This window comes from Pyricularia oryzae, chromosome 2 (assembly GCF_000002495.2).
Source record: "Pyricularia oryzae 70-15 chromosome 2, whole genome shotgun sequence".
NCBI classification, from domain to species: Eukaryota; Fungi; Ascomycota; class Sordariomycetes; order Magnaporthales; family Pyriculariaceae; genus Pyricularia; species Pyricularia oryzae.
The window spans coordinates 6,626,556-6,644,092 of record NC_017850.1 but is presented as its reverse complement, the minus strand read 5'-3'; the positions used below and the strand labels follow the sequence as shown (position 1 = coordinate 6,644,092).

Sequence of the window (17,537 nt, the reverse complement as noted above, 5' to 3'; positions counted from 1 at the left end):
TCGAGACCCCTGTACTTCAAAGTGGGGATCGTGCAAAGAAATTCAACCTGCATCGGACAAGACAGGATAGTATGATCACGTATAGCAAAAGCGGTACGCGTAGCTCAAAGCATTGAAGCTGTCCAAGGCTTCATGCGCGCCGCCGTTACATTCCCCAGCCGAATCACATCCTACTGCGGGCCGCCCCTCCGAATTGAATCAATCGAAAATTTTCAACCTCCTCGGCCGGGTAGTCTCAAGGGCTCATCCAAAAAAACAAAAAAACAGGGCCGGGTCTAAAACGCAGCGAGCAGTGCCCCTGGGGAGGGAGCTGTTAATAGAGGGTTGAGACAGGACGATAATATCAGCTACCCACGAGAATCGACGAACAAGATGGCGACACTCGAGGCTGCCGAGCTGCTGGCCAAGCGGACGCTCATGGCCGAGCGCCAGGTCATGCGCCGCTTAGCCAAAAGTGCAACCAGCGACAAGCCTCAGCTACCTGCACAGTTCATCCGGGAAAATCTTCACCACCGCATGAAGCAGGCCAGCGTAGCACGGCGCGAGGACTGGGAAAAGGGCCCGCTGGCCCCGCGCCGCGACGCCATGCGGACGTCCATCCCCCAGTACAAGAAGACGCTCGTGACCGACTTCGAGAGGCAAGCCGTGTCCGGCAACATGCCTATGATCTACGGCGCTATCGAGAGGGAGGCCGCCCTACTCGATACCATGCTTACCGAACAGCAGCTCGAGGAGCGCTGGGCCTGGGCCGGTGGGAGCAAGTTCCCCAACCTGGCCGTGGGTGATCGTGTCGTGGTTATCGAGGGTCCCTTCAAGGGTCAGATATCCACCATTAGCCAGATCGAACACGATAGGGGTGTCTTGTTTATGGACCAAGTCGGAAATGTGAGTAGTCCGCCAAAGATCTTGCTTTCCTAGGACACGAAAAGAAAAAAAGACAGTCCTCTGGTGACTAACAAAGTATACCACGTAGGTCAACGTCCGAATCCCAACTTTTATAGAGAAATTGGCCCGGGGCCAACCAGTCATCACCATGCCCTCAGCCATGCCCGTGTCTGCCGTCCGGCTGGTCCATCCGATACCAGACCCCAAGACTGGCGAGATCAAGGACGTCATCATCAAGAACCTGGTAGCCGGCGGCTTCTACCACGACCGGCCTTCGCGAAAGAGCACCTGGTACCGGATGGTGCCAGGTCTGAACATGAAGATCCCCTGGCCCAAGACGGCGCGCCCCGCCCACGAGGACCAACCCGTCGACACGCTCCGCGTTGACGTTGAGAGCAAGACCTGGGTCCCCACGCTGACGGTACCGCCCATGCCCGAGTCCGTCATCGACGAACTCCGCGGCAAGTACTCCAAGTTCCGCACCCGCCACACCGAAGAGTACCTTGCCAAGAAGCAGGCCGAGATTGACGCAAAGAAGGCCAGGAACAAGATGGGCGAGTCCATGCTCACCCCCTTGCAGGAGTACAACAAGAAGCAGAGGGAGATCAGGGCCGCTCAACCTGCTCCCGAGCTTACGGATGAGATGCTGGTTAAGATTGGTGAAATCATGGCCAGGAACCGCGCGTATCCTCTTTCCAAGGAGGCTGTCACCCCTGAGCCTGAGGCTACGGGCATCACTATCCAGGAGCTGTCACAGGCTGTTCAGGACATTCCCATCAAGGAATAGACGCTGGATCAGGTCAAGCCGCCGGTGCTACGGAGCTTTGTACACTAAAAATAGATTTTTTTTTACCGAAAAAGCCATGTTTAACTACTGTATACACAACCGAAAATCAGAACATATATACCACACACTCATTGGCACGTGCGCACTAATATAGCCTCATTGATGTTTCAAACGTTGCACAAGTGTGTACTTTTGTTGGGGAGTATTGAGACGTGGGGAGACCCAGTCGTCGTTAGGTATTTAGAGTAAAAAAACCGGCAATAGCTCATCTACCCCAGCAGAGATAATCGCTGGAATGTAGGCAACATAGGAGGCTCCTGCTTGGCCACTCTGGCCTCCATCGCAGCCTCCAGCACGGCATCTCCACCCGTTGCAGCTTGCCCACTCTGCTGTCCGTCAGCAGTCTTTGCCTCGCTGCCAGGCCACACCTGCTGCACAGCAAGTCGGCATCCCTCGACCACCTCGGCCAACAGGGCCTCCACAGCCCTTGCCTGCTCAAGCATTCCACGCCTAAAAAGCCCCGCGACGAGGGCCTCGGTCTCGCCGCCGACCGAGTTGACCCGCTCGATGAGGCGCCGCGTGCTGTTGACGAGGTACTCTTCCTCATAGACGGTGCCCTTGCGTCCCCTGGCACGCTTCTTCTCCTCGCGCTTGCGGTTCTTGTGCGTCGCCCGACTGACCCCAGTCCCGGCCGTGCCGATGCTGCCCTCCTTGCCTGTGTAGCGCGTGAACAGGCTCGCGCTTGTGCTGAGCCGCGAGCTCGCCGCGACCGAGACGTCATCGGGCATGTCGCCGTCGCCGCCGCCGGGCCGTTCGCCCTCATAGAATCCTAGAGGGTCCTCGGCTGCTTTGCGGCGGAGATCTAGGATTCGGGGGGTTTGGGCCTTGAGTTGTGCTTTGCAGTCAGCCAGGAGCTCAGTCGATGAGGCAAAGGCCTCAGTGAGGCCACTATCCACCTCGCCGTCGAGGCCGGCCTCGCTGCTTGTGGCAGCCAGCAGCATGGCGTCTGCGAAGAGGGAGCCCTTGCACAGGAGCTGGATAGCTGTGGCCGGGTCGTTGAGGAAGTCTCGTTGGATGGTCGCCGCTCCGACATAGTCCTTGGCTTCGTTCAAAGCATCGGCCAAGGACTCGGCAAGCTCAGTCAGGCTACTCTTTGTCGGCGGTGGCTGCTGCTTTTGTGCTGCTGCCAAACACTCGCGCCATGATGACGGGCCAGCTGCACGATAGCAACTCATCGCTTCGGCAAATTTACCCAGGGCTTCATAAGCCAGTCCGGCTTCGCGGTTTCTGGAATTTGACTCGAGGTATTCGGCATAGAGTGCCATCAGCGTGCGCGACTGCTCAGCCTCGTACCGATAAAGGCCCAGGGCGTCCTGATAGAGGCTATGCTTGACAGCATAGTCTTTGACGCCCTCGAAGTCGCTGTCAGCCTTGAGATGTCCAAGGGCCTTTTCACGATTGCCTAGATGATCGTCTATGGTGAAACAGCGACGCAGCTGCGAGAGTTGATGAAGGCTCTGAACAAAAGGCAAGTATTCTCGGGGGTCACGCTGAGATTGCTGGGCTACAAGGAGCGCCAGTTCGAGGTTGTACAGGCCAAGAGCATTGTCATATAACCGGTTGACGTCGACCAGGAAACATATGTGCTCCACTGCCTTCTCTGCGAGGGCCTCGTTCTCCTTCATAAGTCCCGCAATAACAGACAACCCGTCATCCAAGGCAGGTGGGTTTTTGCAGACGTGGGCAGTTATTATATTTTGAAGGCTTGCAGGATTCCTGGCTTCCAGTTCCTTCAGCACAGCATCGCAAACGGTATTGACTTTTGACGAGCTTGGATCCGAAAGTGATACGGACGGTGGGTTTTCCTGAGATGGCAAAGGAGTTGAAGAAGGGGCCCATGCAGGCTTCGATTTCTTTGTGTCCTTGTACATTGTTTGGGTGACGTCCTCCTCCCTTCACATTCAAGTGGATTCAGTTAGCTTTGCATGTGAAAAAAGCAAAATCCAGTTTTGGAAAACGGAAGCCTTACCTGAGGGATGATAGAACCAAGTCAATGTAGCTGGTGTCTCCCAACTGGTCCAAGAAAAGACCCACGTTGGCAAGAAACTGCTCCGGCCTGTGGTCATAGAGTATGTTCATATCAACCCTTTGCGTCCGGCAATACGAAAAGGCTCTCGCGTAGTTTTTGTCGTTGATGAGCTTCCGGATCCCTGCAACCACCATTGCTCTAGGGAATATGGTCTCGAGATTGCCCCTCGGCATCTGGAGAACTACGTTCATGTTGCTGGGTACTGCCGTCACAAGCCTCGCACCTCGCTCGATACTTCTGCACCTTTCGTCGACCTCCGGGTCATCTGCCGGTACCTCGAGCTCTGCCAGTTCTCCAATGTCAGTTCAATTCAGGAAAGAGAGGGTTGACTGCTAAGAAAAACAAGAATGAGTAGGGGAGGTGGGTAAAACAAACCTTCGACGCCTGTCAGATGCACCAACTTCAAGAAGTGATTGGTTGTCGTGAATATCAAATGGTCCCCCGTGACAACAAAAGATGTACAGTTCTTGGCAAGCAATCGGGTATTTGCGTAGAGCTGCCCACCTCTTGACATTCCAACGGCCAGTGTGCTATCGTCATGAAGGATAACTTCTGCCCAAGGGAGTTGGGTGGAGAACTTGACGGGAAGCAATGCTTGACCCTCTGCAGAAGGTTGAAGAAGCTTTCCCGAGCGATCTTGTACACACGGTAATATTGGAGCCGTGGCAGAGAAAACAAATCCGGAAAAGCCCTGTGCGTCAAGCTCACAAAGCAATTCTGGCTTCCCAGATGCGAGCTTATAAATCGAAGCAAACGGTTTATTGCTCTTGACACTTAGCAGAGCAAGGTCCTCTGGGCTCGACATGGCCACCTGTAGCGGTGAAGTAGTATCATGCGGACCAGCTGCTTTTAATGGGACATTAATCGTTCGTTTCGGGCACAAAACCCTCCCAGCTTTGGTCTGCCATTCATATATATCCACACCAGTGCGGTGTAGCACTGCCATGTGGGAATTGTTTGGCGTAAATGCAACGTCTATAACACATGTCGCAGCTTCGAGCTCGAACATGGCCATAGGGGGTGGTATGGTTGCCGTGCGAAACGGTGTTATCTTGATGTTATTTCCATCGATGACTGCGACCGCACCATAATCATGGGGTGGGAGGATAGAGCCCCTTGATGTGTGAAATACCCATTCGGTATGTGCCACAGAGTCTATAAGGAACTTGTTAATTTCGTGAATATTGAATATACAGAAGATCCCATCTCAGCCGGGAAACAGAGAGTCCGACTTACTTTTGCAAACAAGAGAGAGACGCATAGGCTTTTCGGGATGCCAAGAGGGCCTAAAACACGTTGAGGCGCATCTTATTTCTTGCTTCAAATACCAGTGATAGTTGCCCATAGCCCACAGCTGAACGGTGCCACCAAAGCTCACGGCAAGGACAGTTGAGTCTGGGTTCCATTCGAGATTTATGGGTATGTTGGTGCTCAGCAGATCAGGGGGGAAGCGTAGAGTGAACTGGCCGTGTCTCAAGCCATTCCTCTCAAAGAACACAACATCTACCCGATCGGAGAGCCGCTGTATACCGGCAATCAGGTTCCCTGACGGTCTCCAGCTCATGCTTCCTTCCAGGCAGTCAACCGGCTCACTTGCGCTGTCCAGAACTCCTTCTCTTGTGTAGACCCGGATGACCCTGCGCGAGCCCGCCCGGACGCTGTTGATCGCAACATACGCACCGTCCTCTCGCCAGCTGATGGTAGTGCTGGAGTCTTCCAGGGCGCTCGGCAAGCCCCGGTCCACCTTCTCAGGTATGGTGGGATCCCGTAACGCCTTTGCGCCCTTGCCCTGGAACTGTGTCTCCTTCTTGCCCCAACCGACAGAGACGTGCTTGGAGGCCTGGAGGTCGTCCACCGTCATGGTTACTTCGGCGATCGCATCGAAGCTGCGACTCATGAATATTACAGTGTCTACCTTGGTCGCAAGGACGAGCAGCTCATCGTCGTAGGCCCAACGTGCCGCAGCGATGCCGGCGTCGATGGAGCCAGCGATCTCGATATGGGCGGTCCCGGGCGCGGTGGCATGTTGGTCCTCCTGCACTGTGACAACATCTCCCCCAGCAAGGACCAGGCACGTCGTGGCGTTGTCACTGAAGTGGTGCAGACTGACGACTTGATCGAATGGTATATCTGGGTGCGGGCTTGGTGCTTCCCAGGAGGCAACCGTGACGCATTTTCTGCAGAGGAACAGTGGCAGACAGAAAGTTCAGTCAGTCGACATGCTTCCGTGTCATGATTTTCCCATCGAAGCAAGGCAGTCTACATACTCTGTAAGGGAGAACTTACAGGCGACTCGACCCAGGCTCATCGCTAATCCTTGCCAACGTAATGCTGGGGTCGGCTTCTGTTGGACCAAAAGTCACAAGGATGTCGTCGCTTCCGGCATCCCAGCACGTCGCCGTGACGTCCACGTCTGTCTTGCACACATCGTATCGGATATTTCGCAGATTGCGCATGCTGGGCAGTGGTTTGGTCTTCTATTTACGAAAGTTGAGGCTGGCCCAAGCCGATGCACCGGCCTCGGTGTGCAACGTTCGGGCGTCTGGCGAAGCTTGCCCGGCAGACTGGTGGAGCAGAAATTGAGCAATTGACAGGGAATTGAGTTTGTCTGTCAGAGTTTGTGTGTGTGTGTGTGTATGTGTGTGTGTGTATGTGTATGTGTGTTTGGCTTTCCTCTTCTCGTATGAAGTAAAGTCCGGCGAGGCGCAAAGCTGCATGCGTCGCGGCATGTGTGAAATTTTGGAGCTTGAGTTCCGCGATCCGGAGCTTGGAGGGGTAGCATTGAGAACGCGGGCATCCTGGAAAGAAAGTCAAGGAGATCACGACCACCCTTGTCCGCCCTGCCGGGTGCTGTACCGGGGTCACTCGTGACAGCGGATCCATCCAATTGGCGATCGCACTGGGCATCAGTCATTTAGTCTGAGATTCCAAGTTTGTCTAGTCTAGACTAGTCGACAATTAATCATCTGTGCTAGCATTCTTGTTTGATAATATGCCTTACTTGCTTGGCTTGAGATACTGTTGAACCAACGTTCACGCTGTTTCATGAGTTGAGAAACGCTGAAGGGTATGAATCAATAATGACTTGCTCCTGGTCTTCGCCCCGAGCACAACGGCTACCGATGCTTTTGAATTATCAACTCAAGTCTGATTACTACTAGTTCTAGTGTTTGCTCGTCTCTTTGCTGAGTGTTTTTTTTAGGCCTTTCCCTTCTCGCAAGTTCTAGCAAAGCGACGCCATCTAAACTTGCCCAAGCCCATGTAATTAACTTACACTCCGAGTGTCATCCGATACTCTTGGCAAGTATATAAGTATCTACCTGAGGTAGTTCTAGTCAAATGTAATCCTAAAGGTTCTGAGCGAGTCAAAAAAAGTCAATGCCATGTCCAGGACCATTCTTATCGTTGCCCCCAAAAATAAGTAAGCCACTTATCGACGTGGAAAAAAAAAATCACGGCGAGCCGTGCGTGGTGTCACTATGATATTGCCCCTGGAGCCATGTAATCGGTTGAATGATAACAAATGATAAACGAATGACGCTGAATTGCAACAACTGAGCTCAAGGAATGGTAAAGCCACCCAAAAAAGTCATTGATGACTCTCGCATAGAGTCCTTGATTCCCTTCCACCTCCTTCACTCCCTCTCCAAGCCGTGCCAGCTTTGGTCCTCGGCGCTGTGCTCCCCTCGAAACAGCCCTCGTTTCTAATGCTGCAACTTCGGGGGGAAAATGCGATATCCAGGACGTGCCAGCGACCTCTTCAGAAACCGGACGCGAGGCCTGTCTTTCGTTTGAAGTTTCTTGAATCTAAGGATCGATCACGAAAAACTCATTGAGAAGTTTCTTCAAACTCTCCATATCCTTCTTGGCATCCACAAGTGCTTTATCGATCTTCTCATAGCACACATCCTCGCTTGGCTCCTCAGTGCCGTCTAGTTTCAGCTTGTTTCCGTACTGTTGAATCACTTGGCAGCTGTCCTTGACCTTTGTAAAGCCCAGAGTGGCGGATGAACCCTTGAGGAAGTGGCCAAGGCTCGAAAGCTCTTTCAAGTCACGATCTTTCCTATTTTGATGGAAATGTGGTTAGAAAATATAGGTAGCTGTCAGAGCATGCAGTCGCAAAGTACAAATATCCCACAGGGGGCGTCCATGAGACTCTCCGAAGACGAAGTTGACGCAACTCACAGGGCCTTGTCCATTTTTTCAAAAGTCTCCTCTGCTTGTTCAAAGAATCCCATGACTAAAGGTTTGCTGAAATCCCTTTCGGCCTCATCTTCGTCCATTTCCAGGATCTGTTCGAACGTCGTGCTGTCGACATGGGCTCCAAAATCGGGCATCTTGTCGGCGTTTTCTTCGGAATCGGACTGCTCTAGGCAATATGTTGTCAGAAATCTAGCCCTCGTCTCCATGACCATCCTTGGGAAGCGTAAAGTCCAGTGACCAAGTCTTTACTCTTAGAATGGCTAGCGGAGCGGAATGTTTGATATGCATTTTTGGCATGAAAATGCTTTCAAAATGATACAATCGGATGAGAATCCGGCATAGGGAGAGAAGTATCCGTTTACCCTGGAGACACGGAAATTCCCCGGGATGATTTTGTTATCTCTTTGCCCGCAAATTCAGGTGCAATAAGTGATAACGCTTGTTTACACATCAAAAAGAGTAACCGAGGAGGCGGGGGAGGGGAAGGGTACAAGGCAGATAGGCTCCAAGACTCTGGAACAAGGCACAAATGCTAAACTCGCTTGCTTCCCAAACTAATTTTGACCTGACCTTTTCAGAGTCCTTTACAGAGTACATCGTGTACGCTCTGCTAGCAAGCCTCCCGGGACTGATGTATACAAACTCGCACTGCACTGGCGTGACAGTTCACTGGACGTAGTCCAGTACAGCAAAGAAAAGTATATAGAAATGACTTGCAGCTCAAGAATGAAGTCGATCGAGGTGCTTCGAATAAAGATAACGAGGAAAAAATAGAACGTTGCTGCGTAGTAGGTAAGTATGTGTGGGTGTGCTTTTTGGGGGTGGGAAGTAGGACTGCGATTTCGCTAAGGCAGTGATGGAGTCAAGAGGATGCGCGTGACCAGGTCGAATATAATAGTGTAATGTAATGCCAAAAGATCGGTAGGAGAGGTAAGTGGAGCGATAGTAGGATGCTGTAGGTGTCAGAAATAACAAGGTATGAGGTAGGTAGGTAGGTAGGTAGGTAGGTAAGGGGGTAAAGGGGTAAAGGGGGCAAGGGACAGGAGGTGAGCGGCTCAAAAACAAAAAAAAAAGAAAAAAAAAGAAAAAGGATAAAAAAAAAGCACACTTCACACCGACCCACGACTTTGGTCTTCTTGTTCTCCTCCTCCTCCTCCGACATCAAACAACCGTAAAGATGTGAGTTCTTGGCAGACGCAAACAACTAAAGGAAAAGTTCCATGCTCATGCCAATCTGGGACAGATTTGTGCGGATCTTCACACAGAGGATGAGATGGTCACCATTGTTCAGGTACTTCAACCACTGCTTTTAGACCTCACATCACAGCCCTCCACACAGCCAGCAAGCTCTTTTGACACTAGTAACCGAGAGTGGCGGCAACCGAATCACAACACAGAGACGAAAACAAGAACAGCAGAGATGAAGCAAAGTAACAGCTCAAGTCCAACACTTACTACGTATTTTGAGGCGAGTATCCGGTCAAGGCGTTGGCCACGGATCTGACTTGACGGTTGGGGCTGATTACCTGGGTAGTGAGGGGGATGGGAGAACTGCGAGGGTCGCCGCTAGGTATGTGTGGACAATACAAGCTACTTCCGAGCCGGGAACGGGAGAGCAGTTGCCGATATGGGAAGGAAGCAATGAGCCGGGGTAAAGCCCTGTTGGCGACTGGTTGATCTGAGCAAGGCAAGGCAGGTGTCGGACAAGTAACCGATCGACGTGGGCTACAATTGAAAGCTACTTCGTAAAAGTACCAATTGTGGGTAGGTTGTTAGGGAGCCTGGCAAACACAACTGACCGATCGGCAGGGAAGACGTAGCTGAGAGATATGGGTATGCTGAGGGGGTTGTAGGAAGACGTAGTAGCTATACTGTATTTTCGTAGAAGAGGGCTTTGAAGGGGTTTTTTTTTAAAAAAAAAATAAAAACAAAAAAGAATTCAAGGGATCACGGCGGGCAGTGTAGTCAGAGTGCGGAATCCACGGGGTGTGTCAAAAGAAAGACAAGGTGTATACGGTGGTCCAAGGACAGGCCAGGTCGGGAAGGTAAGGTTGATAGGCCTACCTTGGTCGTGGGCGGCTCGCAGGCCCAGCGAACGAATGCAGCGCAACGGGACGGACCTGGTGCCGGAAAACGGTCAACTGTGCCAGGTCGAACCGTGTGCGCGGGTAAGCGGGACGACGTTGAAAGGATTTTAATCCAGAAAATCCACACGAGAAAAACGCGATATCGGATACTACCGATAAATGCACAGACAAATAGAGCGCACAGAAAAAAAGAAACAAAAATTAAAGATGGAAACGCGGGAGGGAAATTTACCCTGTTCCTTGTTCTTGGCGGTATGCTCACGTTGAGTTAGTGTGTCTTTGGGTCTACTGTATGCGAGTACACATACGTACTACGTACTAGACTCTGGATTCTAGGTTTTCTTTTAACGGTGGCTGACAAAGCATTATCATTCTAAAAAACATGAGACTTCCCAAATGCCTGTCGGTTAAAACCTGGATCGAGAAAAATAAACTTTTGCAAAGAAAAGAGGGAATCTTGAATCCAAGTGAGAATGAATTCCCTACTAAACGACTTTTTCCCATGCCTTACTTTTGATTCAATGCTCAAAATTGGGTCTTCTATCGATTGCCCCATTTCTGTTTTTTACTAGCTGGCCTTTCCCAGAAAGAAAAAAAGAAAAAAAAAAAAACCTATTCACCCTTCAGACTCGGTACATCAATCGTCTCCAACACCCTAGAGGCAGGTATACGCCTGTACGGAGTACCTACCTCATCCTTCTTATAGCCCCGCCTTCCATGCAGAAGAGGCGTGAGCCCCTAGGGCCCACCATTTCAGGCGAGCTTGCTTCTGAATCGAGCGACAACTGGCCGCCCATCCAAAACTTGACCTCATACAGCAATTACCTGTTGCGGATCGACAAATCCGACCTCCACTCCACAATCAACGGTCCTGGTTGAGCAATAACATTCAGCATTCTATTCTGCCTCAGAAGCTGTTCGTATCGGATTCATATCGTCTTCGCGCAAAATGCTCTCGTATCGTATCTTTAACGTCCAGTCCCCCTGCTCAACTTGCAGAGAAATTGTTCGGATTATATATTAGTCGAACTCGCATATTACTTGTGGAGCTTCGCTGATATCATCATGACAGCATCTTTTGCAAATCCCGCGCTTCTGCCGCCCTCCTTGTCCCCAGCGTGGTTCAAAACCCGATGGTGACTGCACCTCACCGAGATAACCTGGGCTTGATATTCAGCAAGCCACCAGGGATCGATCAACATCATAGACGGCGCCCGCCCCAAGGCCTCGACTTTCCCATACTATATATATATTACATTGTACAACATGGGGTCATGCTGCTTTTGATTACGTACCCGTGCGCTGTTGATATTTTTCTCCACAGATTAAAAACCCAACCATGGAAGGTTCCGAGAGTGCTGCAAAAAGAATGCAGGGACCATACCAATCTCCCGGGCAGGGCCACGGGCAGCCGAGCGACAGCCACAGGAGGCACGGTATAACCCACCATGTTGATTTATATTTTGTCATTGTGCTGCCAGCCACTCTGCCGCCTTTCCTTTCATTTCTTCAACAGTGTGCACGAAATTCCGGAACGCGATAGGTTTGATACTTTGGCGGCTAACCCACCACTCTTTTTTTTTTTTTTCTTTTTTTTTTTTTTAGGTTCCCAAGGAGACATAGCCCCTCTCTTGTCACGCAACTCGCATCCATCACCAAGCCAAACCCGCTTCACGACGTCGACTACCAGCCACTGGACCCAGCTGTTTAGTTTTAGACTCTTCCAGACACGCCGATCGCGAAAAGCTCGTCCCAGTGCCTACAGTGCTTTTTGCGGCCAGACTGTTCGACTTCCAACTTTACCCCGCTGATTACCTTTAATTATAGGTGGGCGCGTAGTATTTGTGTGCGCCAACCTTGCAAGAGAACCACGAAATTCTTCTCAGTCATAATACCCGAGGGATTCCATCATTGCTAGGAACTTCCGACAATACCCATTCACTTGGAGTGATAAACCCGGTTGCATGACACAAATCAAACCAATTTATCGATCCACCTGCCTGGTTTTGTTTCTTCCTCGAGTTGGCAAGACGGCACGCAACAACAGGACTACCGGCAATCACATACTTAGGGTACGAATAGAATTTTCAGCGCCGCGTGTCCGCGACGTCAAGCGATCTAAATGGAAGGCTCAGCCTCATAATGCCGGTCATTCTCCCACAAATACATCCGGGCCATAATAGTCTGGCTAGGATATTTGGTCTAGCCTGGTTTCCAATGACGCCAATTTCTTCCCTTTCGCCTTGGAGCCAAAACGGGCTTTGCAAAGAACAAATGACTAGCACTCCCTCCGTTTTAGTCGCCTTGGGGGCTAGACTAACACCTACTACTACCGGTACTTCGTACAATAGTTAGGTCTTTCATATCTTGGGCGGGTAGATTCATTGATTCACCGTTTTGATGGAGAGGGGTCCACTCACTAAATCGCTGCTTAATCAGGGCTTGACCGTAAAAAGTTAGCAAGGTTAGGTAGATAGACAGCGTGGCTCCCTGGGGTCAAGATCACCTCACACCCTGGCCCCATCCCATGCTACCTCAACATTTGCTAATACGTCATAGGACCCCGCCTCACCTGCAGCTCAAAAAGGGTTCACAATACAGTTTGATCCACCACTCGGGCTGACGGGGCTGTCGTTTCAATATTAGTCGACATCTCCGAGAAACAGCAAAAAATTATATGAGTGGGATATCCCACTGAGTTTCTGTACGGCCACGTGCACCTCAATCACCGGCTTATGTTCCATTGGCGGGGACGCACCCATGTAGATATTGGATCGCGTTGCAAGCGGTTTCCTTGCCCTAACCACGCTCCTCTTTGGATAGTGTGTCGTGGACACCGAAGGAGGGACAGACCCGAGACAAAATGACTGAAAATGCACCCTCTTGGCCACTACTTGGTTGCCCAGGCCCGGCACCGGCAGTTTTTGAGAAATCGGCCCCGGTTACAGACCAATTCTCCCTCTCGACCGAATAAGGCAGGTGAGTATTTAAGTAGCCAGGTTGGTCGGTACATGTGTGATTAGACCACAGGGCAGGCCAAATATCACTATCCGTATGTGGTTGCCCTGCCCTATTGTTCAACTCTGTCAGTTTCTGAACTCATGTATACATACGTGGGCGTCAAAATGGGTAAGCCCATTATTACCCACCCTAACCCGGGCAAGCTGCTGCGTATATCTTGTTCGGCTCGGCAAAGCGGCACGCCAAGCATGAGAAACCCCATGGCGGCGTCGAAGGTCCGCTTTTGCCTGAGTGGCCGAATCTTTTTGGCGGTCAGAAGCCAGGATACTACTGTATGAGTCTGTGGATTTGTGGATTGTGGATTGACTGACTTACCAACTGGAGACTGGAAATCGATGTTAGTAGCAATAACTTATTACTATGTTTTTTACCCTCTCACTCTTTCTCTCCTTCTCTGTCACTTCCCCGCCAGCCCGTCAGTTCGCCCGGTGCTCATACCCACTTAGCAGAAGCCCAATATGTGCAGCAGCCTCAAGCCAAGATGTCAGACCTCACGACAAGCCTGCTGGTAAAGTCGTGAAAACAAGGTGTGGCGATGGCAACTTGGTAATCGCAAAAGGGCCCATTCAAGCACATGCAGCAACAGGGTGTCTTGGGCGCGGGACTCTTGGGCTTGGGGAATGGGGAATGGAGCTGACGTCTCGGAAAAGAAATACTTGCCTGTGGACGATGACTGAGATGTCTTGCATTATGCCATTCATTGTTAGAAAACCCTGGCTTTTTTTTTTCTCCTGCCTGTCTACCGGTATGCTTCTCCAACCCAGCCCCCCCCCTCCTCTTCTCTCTCCACGATATACCCTATTCTCCATGGGTCATGAAGCTCGGACTTTCAGCCCTCTCTCACTTGGCAAAGATGAACCCTACCCGATGTCTATGCCACGCGAGGTAAATACTGGACCCTGGGAAGCGAACCTGGGTGCCCTCACATTTTTCATTGGGTTAGACCAGCCCTCTCCCAACCGTGTCAGCACACCTCGCCTATCTCTTCCAGTCCAGGCTTGGGCACGTTGACGGAAAACGGAGTAAAATCTATTGCTTGCTTGCTTGCTTGCTACCTTGGCTGCGAACAAGGGAACGAACGAAATCCCCACAGGAATGGGTTTGTTTTCCAATCTGTGCACGCGCACAACACCCAACGGGGGTTTGTCTCGCCCTTGCGATATGCGCTGGGCTTGCATACGATTTGCATAGTTACACCTGGAAAACAGGTTTTTTTTCTCTCTCTCTCTCTCTCTCTCATTGTTTCGAACCGTCCCGAGGACGTAGTCGGCCTCTTGCGGTGCGGCATGCCAAGGCCTATCCGCAAAGGACCCCCCGCGAAAGGTCAAGAATCCAGACTTTCAGCACGGCCGTGTTTATACATACACACGCGGACGACTAAAATGCCCAACTTTATTTTTTTCTATAAAAATAAAAAGCTCAATTGCGAGCCATATGGTTTCCCACACCCCACCGCCATCGATCGACAGCTACGATGAGGCAAAGATTGACAATGAACCCCGCCCGCCATCATTTATAGCAAAAGTCAGTTATCTATCTGTCGGGTCTCAGTTGACGGTTTCTGTTTCTCTGCATGCTGCGAAGACGGTGGGCGAACGGGATTCTGACATGAGGGAGGAAAAGCTGCTTTTCGTGTTCCCTTTTGTGCTTTTGCTTTGGGGTGAGACGTGCGGCGCGGTGGTGAGGGACATAACGGTCTAGGCCAGATGTACGTATGCACATTCTGCTTTGACATGCCTTTTAGTACGTCATCCTGTTGAAATGACGAGCTAGATCTTCCTCGCCGCGCCAATGAGGAGGGGAACAAACTCGTAAAGGTGTAGTAAAGATCTGCAATCTCGCGAAGCACAAGTCATGGAGACCAGATCGAGCTTACGAGTTGGCATCGATTCAACTTTGCTCGCTTTGGGCTACAAACGTAAAAAAAGAAAAAGAGATGACAAGGTTGGTTGTCGGATGCCAAGTTTTACTTGCTGCAGTAGCTGGAAAATGAAACAGATGTACAAGACAAAACTTCGACACACTACAACAATACCTTGGAGGCGACGCTTAGCAGCCATGCGGCATCTTGCCAGCCGCCTTCGTCGGCTTTGGGAGGCGGAACTCGGGCCTCGGGGACTGTGGTGATGCCCTCGAAGCGAGCAAGACCATTGCCGCGCCGCCTCTCCATCTGCGCAACGTCATACGGCGATGCGTCTCCGCCGGACTCTCCGGCAGCATAGCTCTCCTCGTCATCCTCCTCATCAGTCTCCTCGTCATTTTCCTCCACTGAGAACAGCCGCCAACCCAGGACGTTGCCGAACCAGGCCCCGGCGCCGTCCTGCTTCTCTCTCTTGACAAGCCTGCGAACGTGAGCCTCGTCCTCGACGCTCGTGTCCTGCTCGATCGCCTCGAGCCTCTCGTCCAGGTTTACAAAGTCGGGGCCCGGGATGTCGTCATCGACCTGAATGTGGTGGCCGTTGAAGTAGCCGTCCATTGACCGGCGCTCTCTAGGCGTCATCAACTGCGTGCGGCTGCTCACACGGCTCTGCGAGCGACTGGGCAGCCGGCTGCCCGGTGGCGACGAGGTAGCCGTCATGTAGATGGACTCGTCCTCGAGGATCTGCACGCTGCCGCGCCGGCTGTGGTGGCGGCTGCTGGAGTGCTGGTACTCCCTCGCCATCTTGTGCTCAAAGGCGATCTCCTCGGCGTCAAGCGCGGCGGAGTGCGTGCCGACAAGGTTGGTGGAGCTTGCCCTCGTCTCCAGCCACGCCTGGCCCTTGTACTCGCGATACTCGCCGCTCAACATGGCACCTGCCCTGAGGAGCCAGTCGCTGTTGTTGGGGTCGTTGGCCGAGAGCGGACCGTTGGCATCCTCCATGTGGCGGCGCCTGCCGGCGGCGGTCGGAGTGGCGGTGCCCGAGGTTGACGTCCTGTGCAGGTGGGTGGTGGATTTGCTCTTGGGCAATGATGCGGCTCCAGTTGCACGTCTGGATTGCGAGCGGGAGCGGGCGGGCGAGTGCGAGAGCAGCCTCGGAGTGGTCGGAGCGGACTTGCCCTGTAGGTATGAAGTGCTCGGCACGAGCGGGGCGGTTTGGATCGCGGCAAGCTCCTCCGGGTCCGACAGCGGGAGTTTCGTGGTCAGTGGGGCAAGGGTGAGGTGGTTCAGGTTGGTCGAGGATCGGTTCTTGCGCCGCGCGTGGCTCGAATGCTGGTTGTAGGCAACTGTGACATCCATGATGGGTTGTAGAGGCTTCTGAGCCGGCGCGACGCGTCTGTAGTTTGAAATCGGGGGCCAAGTTTTTGGGCCGCGACTGATTTGTTTTGCAACGGTTGCAAGGAGCGTTGCGGCGTCACGGGATGAAAGAGTTTTCTCTTCCTTTTCGGGTTCAGGTTTTTCCTTATAGACAATCAAAGACTAGAAGAATGCCTTGAATTGAGTTACGCGGGACTATAATAGTAAGAGTCAATTCGATTTAGGACGATTGAGTTTGACCGAACAACAAGAGCGAAAAAGAAAATACGAAGAGTCCCATATATTGGTCTTGTTATAATCAATTGTGAACAACCTCTGGAAAGGACGAGATGCAGATAGAGTGGCAGTTGAGGGGGTGGCTTGGGCAAGGTGCAAGGAGCTCCCGGTCGGGGGCTTTTCATTAAGTTTTCGCATGGAGGTTTCGTGCCCCGGAGACATGCCACTTGCGCTCACCCGATAATATATATCATGGATGAAGCCGATGGGAAAATTGTTGGGGCCCTGGGGAAGGACATAGAGGGCTCTGATTGGCTTGATTTGGCACGTCGGGAGCTGGGCTCGGGCGATGCGTCTCCACTTGACCGCCACTGCAACTTGGCGCCGGGCCCGAGAACTTCCGCAAGGAGGGAGACCTTTTTTGGGGCTCACGACTTGTACATGAGTAAGTAGGTAGGGTAGGTAGGTAAATTAGGGGGTTATTTGGGGGTGTCCCTAATCGGGATACATGGCAAGGTAGCGTGTTTTGACGGTAGGTAGAAACCACCAAAAAGAAAGCTACGATGCTATACCAAAAGCCATGATGGACAATGTAGTTTATCCCGATATGCTGCATATAAAGTGTCTCGGCCAGGTTTGGTCTTCTTCTACACTGGCTCGGACCCGCGTCAGATTCTGCATGCCACCCCATACCTATGTGGGTTTAAGGTGGCTTGCTGCACACCTGCGTCGGCTGTTTCTGTTGTGTCATTGTTACGGAATGCGCCGTTGGTAGGTTTTGGAACAGGCCACAATCTGACGATGTCGCATGGTCTAGGTGTAGATATTGGGCAAGTTCAACCGGCGAACTAGCAATTTAGTTATCTGCTCCAGGCAGATGAGTTGATAAGGTAAGGAAAGGGCCTCATCCAATCTGAAGACAACCATGTTGGCCAGAATCCTTCGTTTGCATGATGAGCAAATTTAGTATCGCCCCAAGAGGAATGGTGAGGCTACATAATAACTAAACTCGAA

At 51.8% G+C, this 17,537-nt stretch overlaps 6 protein-coding genes across 7 annotated transcripts; 2 read left to right on the top strand and 4 right to left on the bottom strand.

Moving 5' to 3' along the window:
* The first annotated feature begins 33 nt into the window (after nt 1-33).
* Nucleotides 34-1,831, top strand: MGG_07175 (uncharacterized protein). Its single transcript, XM_003715329.1, has 2 exons — nt 34-885; nt 974-1,831. Exons 1-2 carry the CDS (start codon nt 373-375, stop codon nt 1,670-1,672), a joined length of 1,212 nt encoding a protein of 403 aa, XP_003715377.1. The 5' UTR covers nt 34-372; the 3' UTR covers nt 1,673-1,831.
* On the bottom strand, nt 1,712-6,550 carry MGG_07174 (elongator complex protein 1). The gene is made up of 5 exons (XM_003715328.1): nt 6,048-6,550; nt 4,998-5,938; nt 4,137-4,916; nt 3,702-4,044; nt 1,712-3,625 (listed from the first exon to the last, which is right to left on the bottom strand). The coding sequence occupies exons 1-5, from the start codon at nt 6,215-6,217 to the stop codon at nt 1,942-1,944; spliced, it is 3,918 nt and encodes a 1,305-aa protein (XP_003715376.1). The 5' UTR covers nt 6,218-6,550; the 3' UTR covers nt 1,712-1,941.
* Nucleotides 6,551-6,852: 302 nt separating this feature from the next.
* Nucleotides 6,853-10,287, bottom strand: MGG_07173. Of its 2 annotated transcripts, none has more exons than XM_003715327.1 (3): nt 8,535-10,287; nt 7,947-8,125; nt 6,853-7,824 (listed from the first exon to the last, which is right to left on the bottom strand). In XM_003715327.1, exons 1-3 carry the CDS (start codon nt 8,559-8,561, stop codon nt 7,569-7,571), a joined length of 462 nt encoding a protein of 153 aa, XP_003715375.1. In that variant the 5' UTR covers nt 8,562-10,287; the 3' UTR covers nt 6,853-7,568. The 2 variants fall into 2 exon arrangements, with proteins under 2 accessions (XP_003715375.1, XP_003715374.1); XM_003715326.1 differs by having other exon boundaries at nt 9,420-10,287.
* A 156-nt stretch (nt 10,288-10,443) lies between these two features.
* MGG_12366 (uncharacterized protein) lies at nt 10,444-11,195 on the top strand. Its single transcript, XM_003715325.1, has one exon. It carries the CDS (start codon nt 10,769-10,771, stop codon nt 10,928-10,930), a length of 162 nt encoding a protein of 53 aa, XP_003715373.1. The 5' UTR covers nt 10,444-10,768; the 3' UTR covers nt 10,931-11,195.
* On the bottom strand, nt 10,907-11,501 carry MGG_15869 (uncharacterized protein; the record flags this gene model as incomplete). Its single annotated transcript, XM_003715324.1, has 2 exons — nt 10,907-11,292; nt 11,436-11,501. The coding sequence occupies 2 exons, from the start codon at nt 11,499-11,501 to the stop codon at nt 11,089-11,091; spliced, it is 270 nt and encodes an 89-aa protein (XP_003715372.1). The 3' UTR covers nt 10,907-11,088.
* A 77-nt stretch (nt 11,502-11,578) lies between these two features.
* On the bottom strand, nt 11,579-16,689 carry MGG_07171 (uncharacterized protein). The gene is made up of 2 exons (XM_003715323.1): nt 13,201-16,689; nt 11,579-13,121 (listed from the first exon to the last, which is right to left on the bottom strand). The coding sequence occupies exon 1, from the start codon at nt 16,287-16,289 to the stop codon at nt 15,096-15,098; it is 1,194 nt and encodes a 397-aa protein (XP_003715371.1). The 5' UTR covers nt 16,290-16,689; the 3' UTR covers nt 11,579-13,121; nt 13,201-15,095.
* Between the last annotated feature and the right edge of the window lie 848 nt (nt 16,690-17,537).

What these genes read in the sequence shown, in the direction of transcription:
- MGG_07171 (XM_003715323.1), bottom strand. Translation starts at nt 16,289, where the DNA reads ATGGATGTCACAGTTGCCTACAACCAGCATTCGAGCCACGCGCGGCGC.
- MGG_07175 (XM_003715329.1), top strand. Translation starts at nt 373, where the DNA reads ATGGCGACACTCGAGGCTGCCGAGCTGCTGGCCAAGCGGACGCTCATG. An exon ending in TTATGGACCAAGTCGGAAAT is followed by an intron (nt 886 to 973) that starts GTGAGTAGTCCG and finishes TATACCACGTAG; the next exon opens with GTCAACGTCCGAATCCCAAC.
- MGG_07173 (XM_003715327.1), bottom strand. Translation starts at nt 8,561, where the DNA reads ATGTACTCTGTAAAGGACTCTGAAAAG. An exon ending in CTGTAAAGGACTCTGAAAAG is followed by an intron (nt 8,126 to 8,534) that starts GTCAGGTCAAAA and finishes TGCCTAGAGCAG; the next exon opens with TCCGATTCCGAAGAAAACGC. An exon ending in GAAAAAATGGACAAGGCCCT is followed by an intron (nt 7,825 to 7,946) that starts GTGAGTTGCGTC and finishes CCATCAAAATAG; the next exon opens with GAAAGATCGTGACTTGAAAG.
- MGG_07174 (XM_003715328.1), bottom strand. Translation starts at nt 6,217, where the DNA reads ATGCGCAATCTGCGAAATATCCGATACGATGTGTGCAAGACAGACGTG. An exon ending in GCATCTGACAGGCGTCGAAG is followed by an intron (nt 4,045 to 4,136) that starts GTTTGTTTTACC and finishes GAGAACTGGCAG; the next exon opens with AGCTCGAGGTACCGGCAGAT. An exon ending in TTGGTTCTATCATCCCTCAG is followed by an intron (nt 3,626 to 3,701) that starts GTAAGGCTTCCG and finishes TTGAATGTGAAG; the next exon opens with GGAGGAGGACGTCACCCAAA.
- MGG_12366 (XM_003715325.1), top strand. Translation starts at nt 10,769, where the DNA reads ATGCAGAAGAGGCGTGAGCCCCTAGGGCCCACCATTTCAGGCGAGCTT.